The 14827-nt window shown below is 35.5% G+C and overlaps 1 protein-coding gene across 1 annotated transcript in view; it reads right to left on the bottom strand.

Moving 5' to 3' along the window:
- Positions 1-336: 336 nt before the first annotated feature.
- LOC126831121 (uncharacterized) overlaps positions 337-14827 on the bottom strand; it is a 39633-nt gene continuing 25142 nt past the window's right edge. The window contains exons 2-3 of the mRNA XM_050561760.2: positions 9599-9654; positions 337-4198 (exon numbers count right to left, since the gene is read on the bottom strand). Coding sequence (XP_050417717.2) covers positions 2837-4186 — 1350 coding nt within the window. The 5' untranslated portion in view covers positions 4187-4198; positions 9599-9654 and the 3' untranslated portion in view covers positions 337-2836. The remainder of the gene's footprint in view (positions 4199-9598; positions 9655-14827) is intronic.

The raw sequence follows: 14827 nt of genomic DNA, 5'->3' as shown, positions 1-14827 counted from the left end.
TTACATTACTATATATACAGGGAGTAAGTCGCCAGTTCGTTAAATGAGCCACCAGTTCATGCCAAATAAGGTAAGTTAGAGTTATGCCCCTCACCGTAAATCGAGTCGTGAGATCTTTAAGTTACAATAAATATTTTACGTAGAGTCAAAGTCGGGACATTGATGTGACTTAAGTTGGATTGAAGTTTGAGTTGTGGCACTCGAGATCTCACATCTGAATCACGCCCATATATATAAACTTCCTTTTAACGTGTCACAAACCAGATGAAAGCAAGATCTTGAAAATTGAAAGAAAATTTTTAGGGCTTTTTAAAATATATTTTATTATATTCTGTACAAAATATCAAACAACTATATGATACATATTAATGTAATATGAATGTATATAAACTTGATTTATATTCAATTTTTAAAGATGCATTATGTCACAGCTAAATCTGCCTACTGCAGGCCTTTCTTTGTCTAAATAAATTCTATAAATTATTATTTAGACATTTATTCTTGTGACAGCGCCTTTAATCAATTCTCTAGATCACCGGATGGCTGAGATTTAAATGGATAAAAACACCAGCTAGATTTGAAAAGTTAATGATAAAATGGATAATCAAGACATCGCTACATCGTCAAACAGTCTTAACTTGGCTCAGAATAAAGTAATTTGAATGAAATTTTCAATATATTAATTTCTAATTATCTGTTTTTGAACTATTTTACGAGGACTGTCAGCTCTTTATCAAAATCTTACATAATGCATCTTTAAAACTTTTATTGTACATGTAATTTTTAATTAGGTATGTTGAATTCTAATTTGAGTTTTTACTATGGAATATTATGGATAATATCGAGTCAGAGCCATACACGCCTATTAAGACCTGTCTAGTTCTACTGTTGAATATTATGGATAATATTGTGTTAGAGCCATACACACCTATTAAGACCTGTCTAGTTCTACTGTTGAATATTATGGATAATATCGAGTTAGAACCATGCCTGGACATATGGCACCTGTCACAGACTTTGTCAAGTACAAATTATCACAGAATATATTATAAAAAAGACATTGTGTGATAATTTATGTCTGACAAAGTCTGTGACAGTTGCCTTATAGATAATATTGAGTTAGAGCCACATGTCCTTTAAGACATCTTTCACACAATAATGATCACACCGTCTCGAAGATTCTAGTTTAATTATTTTAAACATAAAGTCGATGTAAAGATATGTGTACAGAAGATATCACCTGGACCTTGTTGTCATGAGGGTGAAGAAATATAGGATGTGATTATATTGAATATCAATAATATCTATGATAAATAACGTAAACATTATAACTATAGTAAATAGAGAAATATAGGTGGAAAGAACATTAAAAACTTAACAAGTTAAACCTCTTTGATTTATAGAAAATAAAGTGTTGTTTTGATCTTGTACAGCCTACGATATCTTGGAGAGAGAGAAATGGGATTTAACGTCCAAAAACAACCTGCGAAACAACCAAAGGACCCAGAGAAAACCAATGAGGTTGGACAGGTGATCCTATTCCTTGTTGATTGGGGGTTGGGTGGCGGGGATTGACCGAATGTTTAACATGTGTGTGTTGGATCATAATGTCTGTCATTGAGTCAAGTTGTATGGTTTTGATTCCCCACTTGTACGTGGGTTTCCTCCCACGTCTGTAGACCCCTTCGCGCAAGCGAATTATGGAAATGAAATTGAACCATGCTAGTCCCAAAATTACCTAGTTTGTATCAAGTGAATGTTAAACCCTATTTCTCTCTCTCTACTCCTTGTCATGTACAAGCAGGGAATAATAGACCTTATGATGTAATTCTGATGCTATCTAATGGTAGAAAGGATATTACTGAGGGTAGTTATGGTATCTTGACTATTACTGAGGTTAGTTAATGGTAGCTTGTGACTATTAGTGAAAGTAGCTAATAATAGCTTGACTATTACTGAGGGTAGCTAATGGAAGCAGGGCTATTACTGGTGATAGCTAATGATACCTTGACTATTACTGGGGTAGCTAATGGAGCAGGACTATTACTGAGGGTAGCTAATAATAGCTTGACTATACTGAGTCTAGCTAATGGTAGCTTGACTATTACTGAGGGTAGCTAATGAAGCAGGGCTATTACTGAGGGTAGCTTATTATAGCTTGACTATTAGTGAGGGTAGCTAATAATAGCTTGACTATTACTGAGGGTAGCTAATGAAGCAGGGCTATTACTGAGGGTAGCTAATTATAGCTTGACTATTAGTGAGGGTAGCTGATAATAGCTTGACTATTACTGAGGGTAGCTAATGAAGCAGGGCTATTACTGAGGGTAGCTAATTATAGCTTGACTATTAGTGAGGGTAGCTGATAATAGCTTGACTATTACTGAGGGTAACTATTGGCAGCAGAGTTATTACTGAGGGTATCTAATGGTAGCTTGACTATTACTGGGGTTAGCTAATGGGGCAGGACTATTACTCAGGTTAGCTATTTATAGCTATTTTAGTCACATTTTTTAGCAAGATCTTTTTTGATGAAAAATATGATGATTCTTAGCATTATCCCATTTTCTAAATATATTTTAAAGCATATTTACACATATGAAGTATGAATTTACCTGTATTGATTGTGTTTTAAGGTTCAATTCTTTGAAATTATAACTTTGTAGCATGTAAATTGACTGACAGGTAAGATCTCCACCCAGTCGATTTCACTGCCAGTCAGTCAAAACAGGTAAATATGCCTGCAATAAGAGCCCTGGACCCAAACACAATCAAATTAACACTTTGATTTTTATATTTATTTTAATCAAAGAGGTTAAGACACTTCCTTCTAATGCTATAAAACGGTTTCGGTCATATTCTCGTCACTTAATAAACTAACACTACTCTGTTCCCATTTCTTAGGGTCTTTCAGTTTCTCCGCAGCTGGCCATATTTGATGTTTGGAACCCCTGTTATGCCAATTTTCGACATTTGGAGTCGAGCCCCATTCACTTAACAAGGGTTCGACTGAAGAATTTGAGCTAAGGGAATCATTACTGATCTGTCTGTGGAGGGAAGATGAAGATCGGGCACATCTTTTTGAGGTATAATTTTGAATTTTGACAGTAGGGGTCACAGGAATAGGCCTTGTGTCGTTAAGGCGAGTCTTCGTGTCCAGGTTTGTCCCAGACGGCTTTGTAGATATAGAATCTGGAATGGTTATCGTAAGTTTCGGAAGGATCCGTTTTGTCGTCCGCAAATCCTCAGAAAATTTGGGTGTTGATTTATTTTTAATACCGCTGTCACTACTGGGATTTTCACAGGGAGACTTTTTTCCTCGTGTTGACGAATGTATGGCTTCTGAGGAGGAATAATAACTATTCACTTCGATATTCTGTGAGAGTGATGGCAAACTTTTATTCCATGTGTGATCTAAACCACATGCAGATTTCACTAATCGCGGATCGCGAACAGGTGGACAGAACGTAGGGATTTTAGATCGTATTAAATCCGTAGGTAACTCCTGAAGACTTTGGATTGAGAGAGGCTGCTCTTTCACCCATTGTGCTGTTGCCATAGTTACATCTGTTTCTAAACTTGGGAGTTTCTGAATTGCCTCCCTTATTTGATTGTCAGCATGAGCGGCATCGTGTTTATGGACAGATGTTGGTGTCTCAACGGGAATCTTAACAATTACATGATTACTCACAGTTTCATTTTTATCATTCGTTACGATTATACTTGGTGGCGTGTCAATATCGGCACCCATACTCGAATGTTTGCTCAGGTTAACGAAAGATGCTCGACTCCGCTTCTGTTTACGTTGTTCAGACACAGTTTTGAAAAATCGGATGATGGCTTTTTTACATTTGGTGCGATACACTAGATACACGATTAACCACACCAGTATACCGCCCAAAACGGCAGCCGTGTGCAGACCAATTTTGGGATCGTACGATTGATAAAATTCTTCTTTTGTAGGCTGATGGTTTTCCGGGGATGTCGGGAATCTCCAGGCTTGTCCTATTGGTTTACGCGATGGTTGTGAGTTGTTGGACGACGTCCGAGATAAGATAGTGCCATTAACGCGATGGTTGTTGTTTGTGGTGGTTTCTAGACCTGGTGGATTGTTGTACATGTCACCACTAACAGAAGCATTCTCCTGATTTTCTGACTGGACATGGGTAAGTCCACCTACGTTCATGCCGTCATGAATCTACAAAATACAGAAATATAGAATTAATCACATGAATCAACAAAATACAGAAATATAGAATTAATCACATGAATCAACAAAATACAGAAATATAGAATTAATCACATGAATCAACAAAATACAGAAATATAGAATTAATCACACGAATCAAAAAAATATAGAATTAATCACACAAATCAACAAAATAGAGAAATATAGAATTAATCACATGGATCAACAAAAGACAGAAATATAGAATTAATCACATCGGGAAACAGAAACAAAACAGAAAAGAGGTAAGTATATATTATCTATGGCACTATCTGAACCCACTTGATGCATCATGTCGTCCGTCTGTCTTGTGAACACTCTAGAGAAAATCTTTTAGACATTTGTATTCGTTTTGTAAATACTCTAGAAAAAATCTTTTAGACATTGTATTCGTTGTTTGCATTAACAAGAGAGGAGAAGAGAGGCAAAGAGTTTAGTATCCATTTTGGGACTGACATATATGGTAGCCTACATGCTTAAATTTATTTCAATAAATTAGCTCACTGATTGATAACGCGATGAGTCAACTACTTTATGGGATCATTAATTGTTAGTTTTGTGGTAATCTGAGATATCCAGAACATTATAGCTATACATAAAAAATTATCTAGTAATATGTTCTGTTGAAACCATTAAATTTTAAAACTAATGTAAGTTTATTGACACTATTTCCTGGGCTTAGGAAAAGTCAATGTGGGGTGGGGGTGGGGGGTCTGACTGGCGGAAATAAGATTAAAAGCGAAGACCCCCAGAAAATATGTATAAATGATATCATGTGTCCTGATGTTTACCAAATGAAACCATATTACCCACAGATCCCTAGTGAATGCAACAGTCAGGAGTAAAAATGGGGACCCCTGATTGTGTATCAATAAGGGCCCAAAGAATGACTTTCATATTTTCAACTTAGTCTAAATTGTGGGGACCCCTAAATGTTTGGTCCCAGGAAAATGTCCCATTTTTCTCCCACAGCTATTTAAAGACCCCTAAGAGCAAGTGAATTATTGAAATAAAATTGAATCATATATTAGCCCAATCAGAACAAATGGAAACACCTCTCGTACTCTTGCACATTCTCCCTTTAAAGTCTCTGATTGTCGTTCGAGGGATTTTGAATCTTGTAAACTACAATATTGTGAAAGTTGAATCTCTAAAAGGAATGTCAGTCTGAAAATGGTCAAATTCCACTCAATATTTACAAAGTTATGATGAACTGAACATTTATGCCATTTTTACCAATACAAGCCAGTGCCACCATTAATTTTATCTTTTGATGGACCTCTTTTTAAAAATCCAATCGAGGAGATTGAATGTTAAATAATGATTACATTTTAGCTTATTGGACAATGCGAATGACGATCATCAACATTAAATCAGAGATCCTGGCTTGAAATATCCTAAATGTTTTTTTCCAGTTTTGAGTCCACTTTCCTATCTACTAATCACACGACCATCATGCCCCCCACCCCATCCACCAGCACCCACCCCCCACATCCAACACAATGCAACCGACCCCACTCATCCCCCAATGATTTTGAAAAGTGTAAAGGATTAAAGTGTGAACGAACTATTGCTATTTAATAGTATGCCATACAGTGTGCTATGGCCTACTCTTATATCGAATTCCAATTGTCAAGGGATCATTTATGTGCACTCCAATGTGTACACAGGACCTCGGTTTTTCGTCCCCATCGGAATGACTAGACAGCTTTCCTTGTCAGGCCCTCCGTCCTGCATCACTGACAAGGAGAACCACGCCGGAAAATCGGGATGAACTTTTTTAACCAATGCATGGGATCAAACACCCGACCTTCAGGCTAGCGAGCCAGCGTCTTACCCACTTAGCCACCATGATCCCAAGCAAGAATATAAATGGAACTGTCTTGTGTACAAAATTTGAGGTGGTATATGTGCTAGCCCTGTATTGTGCTAGCACTCATAAAAAATGTATGTAAATTTTGGTTGACTCTCAGATCATCACAAAAAAAACTTCATGGCCAAATTGCTACTTATGGTACCCATAACGATGTGATGATTCACATATTTATATATGAATATTAACATCCTGTGTAAGGTACAAGTATTTGGAATAGAATCATTTGTGGATTCACTTACTATGTCCATGACTACAATGCCGCACCTTTAAAATTTTGAAAAGGATTGATAAAAAAAACCTATGTATGGTATATTGATGCAAAACTGTCTGTGTAAGCTATTTGGAATGGAATCATTATCTCTTTTATTAATTACCAGGAACATTGATTCCAAGGTACAAACATGTCCGTGCTGGTGATATTGATGTATTTCGTAATCTTTGTACAAATTAAAAAAACTTATGTAGCACATAGCGACAAAGCCAATATTTGTGATCGAATTGTTCTTTTTGTGGTTGACTGTTGTCAATTAGAAATGAGCAAAGTGTTGTTCAAACAAAAACGTTGATAGTTGCCGGTTCCTGTCAATATTAGCTACCTTTCCCTCTGTTTCCTTCAGACCATTGTTCCTGCCTCGCGTAAATTCTATTACAAAATGTTTTTACTCCATTGTATAGGCCATGACAAATTTGATTTTTGGTTCTTATAGAACACCTGTTTAAATTAAGCTTCTTATTTCTTGGTGAAAAATTTATAAACCAAAAGTACTTGGTTGCACTGTTCAAAATTACTTGCTTGCACTCTTTAAAACATTTTAATCCCCATTTTTTATGTTTTGACATTTTACTCTTTTCAAGTCAGTACTATCGGCTTAATCACATGTTGTGAAACACAACCTCCCATTGTACTGCCGGCAAGTCAGTGCTATTGGCTTAATCACATGTTGTGAAACACAGCCTCCCATTGTACATACGGCCGGCAAGTCAGTACTATCAGCTTAGTCACATGTTGTGAAACACAGCCTCCCATTGTACTGCCGGCAACTCAGTACTCTTGGCTTAGTCACATTTTGTGAAACACAACCTCCCATTGTACTGCCGTGGAGTCAGTACTATCAGCTTAGTCACATGTTGTGAAACACAACCTCCCACTGGCAGATAGCAAGCTGTTATAAATAAAATGAAATGGTGTTTAACGTCCTACTATTCAACTCTGACCGGGGTAATGAAGATGAGGTTTAACTTTGATGTTTGAAATTTATAAAAGACAAACTTACTGATCCACATTATAGGTTTTCAAGCACCTAATATTCGAATCTCATGGCTTATGACGACTTCCCTGAAGAATGATTGAAAAACTAGATTTTTCCAAAAAAAAACCTATTCCGTCATATGTGTTCAAACTTCAAAGAGTTAAACAGTACATCTTTCACACGATTCACATGACTTTTTATTTACCAAGAACACGAAGAACTGTAATTAAATTGGATTGGCCTATATTATAGTGTTATATGATCAATATAGCCTCAAGATAAATAATAGCGCTATCTCGTATAACAGTAAATTCCTTATATAAAAATATCAATATAATATCAATATTACAAAAGCCAGTATCCTCCACTGTAAAGGTTAAATGATCGACAATTTTTTTTTCTTACGCCGGAAACACATAGATTAATCAGTTTTAAAGATTTTTGTTTTTCTTGAAGTACATGTACATGGCTGCTTTTCAAAATAAAGGACTTAATGTTTTATAATACAGACACCTTTATGGATATCATTCACGCCGATTAATAAGCTTGAAAGATTTTGAAAGTGAAAAGGGACCCTTTTATGGATATCATTCTCTAAGTTTATTAACTGTAACGTTTTATAATAAAAGATACCTTTATGGACAGTTTTCTTTAAGTTTATTAACTGCAACATTTTATAATAAAAGATACCTTTATGGATATCGTTCTCTAAGTTTATTAACTGTAACGTTTTATGATAAAAGATACCTTTATGGACATCTTCCTTAAGTTTATTAACTGCAACATTTTATAATAAAAGATACCTTTATGGATATCGTTCTCTAAGTTTATTAACTGTAACGTTTTATAATAAAAAGATACCTTTATGGATATTGTTCTCTATGTTTATTAACTGTAACGTTTTATAATAAAAAGATACCTTTATGGATATTGTTCTCTAAGTTTATTAACTGCATTGTTTTAAAATAAAAAGATACCTTTATGGATATCATTCACTAAGCTTATTAACTGCATCGTTTTATGATAATAGACGCTGTTATGCATATCATTCACTAAGTTTATTAATTGCAATGTTTCAGTGTGGGTGTTCTCATCATTATCAAGCAATGATACAATCTATATACGTATTACAGAGAGTTGAAATGAAATGAAATACGGTTTAATGTCCATGCAACTGTTCTGTGTTAATGAAGAAGGGCATATGCTATGTACACTGTGCTGTTCGGGAAATTTTACCCAGACAGCAGCGCTACAGCCTGCCATGGGTTCTTTTACGTGTACGCTATTGTGTTCACAGAACCTCCGGTTTTCTGTCCCATCTGAACAACTATACATGTATGTTGTCCATTGCCACGCCCTCTGTCCTGCACCACTGAGAGTTATATACAATTGAGTGACAACCTAATTAATAAAAAGGGACCATGATGGGGTGTTTAACCATTACTCAAACTTTATATAAAGGAAATGATTATGGTGAGTGATAAAGCACCTAAATAATAAGTGCAGGAGAAGCGCACTACACGATCAAAGTTTTTTAAATAATTTATCACTGTTAACTTTGTAGTACAAGCTGCCCTACTCAACTGAATACAAATTTTATTGAATAAAATGTTCATATCATCTGTTTTGACAAATTTAAAATGTCTTCCCTTGTTAAATGTCTCAGTACTAGGCCCTATACACAAGTCTTAAGGCCCACAATCAAAGAGTCTACCCCAAGCATCACTAAACCTCTGTATGCTACTGGGTTGAATGTCCTGTTTCATACCAACCAGGCCGATGAAGAATGACATATATGCCATGCGGGAGCCACGATGACTAAGTGAGTAAGATGCTGGTTTCCCTTTGTCAGTAGTGCAGGATGAAGAGCCTGACAAGGACAGCTGTCTAGTTGTTTGGATGGGATGAAAAACAAAGGTCCTGTGTACACATTGGCGTGCACATAAAAGATCCATTTGCAGTTGGAATTAGAAATAAGAGTAGGCTATAGCGCCACTGTCAGGACACAATGTATGGCGTATGCCTGTCTTCATTAATAGCCCAGTCGGGGCACGCCAATTGACTCAATGACAGACCTTATGATTTCATGTGCACACATTAAACCAGTAGACCCCCACACCCCATTCCTAAATTTGATAGCATGGTGGAATAAATCATTGGAACTGAAACCCTTTTGTGGTCATTTTGTCAGGGTGATTTGACCACCGAGAACACTATAATAATACGAATAAATTTACGACCCACCTTGTTTTCATTTTACGCATTGCGTCTGTATCGTTCATCAAGTTAATGGATGGTTCCTGAAATGTACCAAAAAGAAAAAAAATTGGACTAAAATAGATAAAAACAAATGAGTCGAGGCTTTATCTCTATAAATGAAATTTGTTTCTGTATTCTTATGTTTAATCACCATATTGATCTGGTCTATTTTGAACATATCTATATCCGTGACAACACATCAAGTTTCCGGGCGACATTTTGTTATTGAAAGAGAAGCCTTAACGTGATTACTTAAACAAGGTATTAAATGTAATTAATGCTCCCTGAACAAATTTATTCCTGTCCAAAATCTGATTTGGTCTTTGTTTGTCTTATTTTGAAGCTTTTAGACATATCTGCCTTTTGTCAATATATGTTTAGGATCATATAGTGCTCAATCATGGCTTGGTATATTCCTGGCTTTTTAAAACCATTTGGGCGTGGAGGATGACGAGAGTTATCTTGATAATACACAATATATATTTTTAGCAGTAAATTAATGACATCATTGCATTGCCGAGTAAATTATTTAGTCAGGGACTCAGAATAAAGGAAAAATTGAACTAAAGTATAATATAAAGAGTATGAAAATAATTTTTGGAGATTGCTGAAGTAGGGAATTATTAAAATCTGTCCGTCCATATGTCACACCTTTGGAACACAATAACTTTAATGGTTCTAATTAAGGTAGACTGTTCAAATCTTGAGTTTATTAATGATAAGATTATTTGTATGGCCAACTTTTTATTATAACAAGATACTGATTCTAGGTGAATTCTGTATATTCTAGATTCATCAGTCAGACTGTAAAACCTAAGCTGTTCTATTCTGGCTCTGGCTAAAAGAACAAAATGTCTAATTCAATTTTGGTCAATTTTGATGATGTTATCTTACCGTGAAAATATAGGATCCTGATATCCATTATTTATGACACAATTAACATAATATTATAATCAGTACATGATTATATTCTACTGTTTCGAGTGCCATTTTGTAATGAACAAATAAAGACATATCCTAGAAGACAATTAGAAGTAATTAGTAATGGTTGATTCACAAACCATAAAATAATGATTAAAAAAAAAAGTATAGAACGTATTTCATCGAACATAATTGATTAGAAATTACAATATTTTTTTTCAAAAATTGAATATAAAAAACTTTACATACATTCATATTACATTATATATGTGCTTTTAAAATCATTTTCCTCTATTTCAAGGTTCCAAAAAATAGTGCCATATGCCCTTTAAGTGTTATTCTTGTTACAAGAACATTCCCAATGTAATTGTATAAAGGCAGATCAGGTTATTAAAATTACCATCCGGTTATGGTCAAATCGTGTTATATTTAAGATTACCATGCGAAGGTCAAATTGTGTTAAATCTATAATTACTGCAAGCTGATGAAGATCAAATTGTGTTAAATCTAAAATTACAAGCTGATGAAAGTTAAGGACATGGAGTATTCTAAGATATGCACTAACTTTTCAACACCAATCTTATTAAGACTTTGTTGCACACTTGTTCCAGCACACTTGTTCCATGTGTAAGATAATAACATATAATAGCCCAACCGTTTGTGGTGTAGGCTATTGGTCAGAATAACGCTGGCCACGTCAACGGCATATTCTGGCCCTGCTATCTGCAGTTGATACGCAATACCGACTCTCATCTGTGAACAGAACAGTTCTCCATTGCATGTGTCGCCAGTTCTGGCGATGTTGGGCAAACTGTAGACGTTCACGCTGATGGCAAGGGGTGAGGATCGGTCTATGGCAATGGATGTTCTCTCTGGTGAGACGTCGCCGCACTGTATCGGTACTGATGGGTCTTTCATGTGTTCCGACTGTCTGCATGATGTGCTGTCTCAGATGCCAATGTGAAGGGATTCTGAACAAGCTGTCACACAACATGGCGGTCTGAACATTGTCCTGGAAGTGATTGGCAACGGCTTGGGTAGTGTGGCCAGTGTCGAGTCTTACAAGCGCCTGGTTCCTCTGAGCCGTCATGTGTTGTGACATGCCTCTGACATTGTAGTGTGAGTTACATGAAAATCATGGAGAACACATTACCATCTCAGAAGTCAGGTTGCGTTTTTGAGAACATTTCCTGGGTTTAATTATGTGTTTGGGAAGGAGCCTTATTGCTCAAGTTGGAGATGTGGTCGCAAATATACAATAAAAACATTTGGCAAGTTTTATGCATTACGTCCATTCAGAGTAACATACCAACCTGACGTTTATTTTCCTGCTTGGTATATTTTGATTGATTAAAATTTTTAAAAAGTTACTTATAAGAAAATACAGTTAATTAACTATACTTTTGATTCATTTTTCAAGTCATACTTTGAAAATATTAGTTTTTGACACCACTACCCGTCACTATAAAATTTGACTTGATGTATAATTACTAGAAATGACAATTCATAAACAAATATAAATGAATCAAGGAATATTTTGAGTTTGATTTTGTAGGCGCTTCATGGCAGAAAAATAAGGTTGTCTTTTGATTAATTTCTGTGAAAAATGTTTTTTTATTTATATAGTCATAAAGTTTTGGTAATGGTAATTGATTACTTTCAATGTAATGGGTAATGGTAATTAATTACATTGCTAAAAATGAGAAAGTAATTGTAATGATTACATTTAAAAAGTAATGGTAATGTAATTAATTACATTGGCAGTGTAATGGCCCCAGCCCTGCCTGGTATTAGACCTATAATATCCTAATGTCTCTTTTGAAAGTTGAATATGATTTACCTGGTATTAGGCTGCTCAAATTAAACAATGTGTCAAGTTATGGTGTTCATCAGTATGTTTATTACGGTTCTAGTATTTCTAATAGAAAGATATAAAGTCTCTGAGAGTGATATAGGAATCCTGTGATATTTTTATAAATATAAATCTCTAATAGGCATATCAGTTCAAAAATGGTTCAATTCCACTCAGTATTTACTGTCCTTCAGTTTCCTCCCACAGCTATAAAGACTGAAATAAAATTCCCAAAATAGTATGATATTATAAAAGGATTTTGAAGTTGTTGGTCGAAATAGTACGATTTTATTAAGATTTTCAGTAAGATTTTATTAAAAGCTTTCAATTTCTTTTCTGGAAATATTATGATATTATTGAAGGATTTTTGATTTGTTGCTCGAAATTGTAGCATTTTTATAAAGAGTTGTTAATTTTTTGCTTGAAATATACTCTTCAAAAAAAAGTAGGGGATATTGAAATGCAAATACCTATGCAGGTTGTCATGGACACTTGACATGCTTTGAACTTACCGCCCCAGCAGAACCACTGAGCTGCCCATGCAACACGCAATAGCGCCATACACGTGGGAGGGGTTCATTGTCAAATGTTGCTCGAAATTGTAGCATTTTTATAAAGAGTTGTTAATTTTTTGCTTGAAATATACTCTTCAAAAAAAAGTAGGGGATATTGAAATGCAAATACCTATGCAGGTTGTCATGGACACTTGACATGCTTTGAACTTACCGCCCCAACAGAACCACTGAGCTGCACATGCGACACGCAATAGCGCCATACACGTGGGAGGGGTTCATTGTCAAATTTGACACTTCAAGTCCATTTTCACTTTTAATGGTGTATCTCTTTGCGAGTGAAATGGGGCCGTCAGATAAGCCGCCCATATGAACTGTTTATGTTCATGTGTAGGCAGTTGGCCTGTTATTAACATACACTGGTTACCTCTAATAAAAACAGCAGTACATTTCCACAGTTTTGTATTGTTTCTGAATATCCCCTACTTTTTTTGAAGAGTATAGAATAATATGACTAAAGGATTTTCAATTTGTTCCTCGAGATGGTTATTTAATTTGTTGCTTTAAATTTCTGCATTGAATACAGTAAAAGTTTAACATATATAGGCCAGAACAATTACAAGATGACATCATATTGATAAAAATATTCAAATCTGATAATGATGATAATAAAATCATATAGTTATCATGTGTGCTACCTGCCCAGACATTGACGCTACAGCCTACTCCGAATTCCAGATATCAAGGGTTCTTTTATGTGCACTGTTCCTCTGCCAACCCCTCTGGAAAAACTGTCTCGATCAACACCGAGAATGAAACTGAGACGTCCTAGTTATCGAGCGCTGTGTCTTACTCACTGAGCCACTGCAGCTCCCATCACAGAAAGAGTCAGAACATTTTGGTCTTTAACCGTTGTACTTTATGCAAAATATACAATCAGGAATTAGAAAATGATGTGACATTCATAGTCTTTAACTATTGCACTCCTTACAAAACTGAAATGATTAGGGTTTAACATCCTACTTTTCTGCACCGACTGGGCTAATGAAGACGGGCATATGCCATGCAGTGTCCTACAAAGGAAATTTGGTTTGGACATTGGTGCTGCGGCCTACACTTACATTGAATTCCAACTGCCAAGGGTTATGTTTACATGCATGCAATTGTGTACACAGGACCTCCGTTATTTGTATGCACCAATCATCTAGACAGCTTTCCTTGTCAGTCCCTCCGTTCTGCACCACTGACATGAGTAAACCACACAGGAAATTTCTCTGCAAACATCAGGAGTGAACCAGAGACCTCCAGTCTAGTGAGTCAGCTAAGCTTTAGGCATTCGGTAAAGTGAGATGCTATAATTATACGTAATTGGTTCATGCAAAATAAGTTGACATATCCAATTTAATTCTTTTCGATTTGTAAATGCCTAGCTATTAGGCCACATCAGATTGAAGATTTGTTCTTCAAGATCATCTACCGGTATTATAATTTGATGCATAACTAGTCGATATCAAATTCAATTCTTTTTGATTTTACAAATGCCTAGCAATATAAGGTCACATTAATTCAGATAAGCTATATGTGATAGAGGGGGTGGGGGTAGTAATTTAAAAACAGATCAATAAAAACATTGATTTAGATGAAATGAAATGGAGTAAGACATTAAAACCCGATTTTATTTGCTGGTCTCCCCCCTAGAAGATTATTTATGTATCATGTGGTCTATTTCACCTGGTATTAAATATGTCAATTATAAACAGGATATCGTAGGCCATCTTGGGTAAATGATACATTATGACCCCTGGGAACCATCAGAGATTGCTAGTCAATAAACAGAGATAACGAGATATCCAATACGTACGACTTACAATCCATGCTTGTTATAATCAATATAACCAACTTAGTTTTAATTCTAATTAACAATGAATA

The sequence above is a fragment of the Patella vulgata genome, chromosome 8, assembly GCF_932274485.2.
Source record: "Patella vulgata chromosome 8, xgPatVulg1.2, whole genome shotgun sequence".
NCBI lineage: Eukaryota > Metazoa > Mollusca > Gastropoda > Patellidae > Patella > Patella vulgata.
This window is presented reverse-complemented; position numbering and strand designations above follow the sequence as displayed.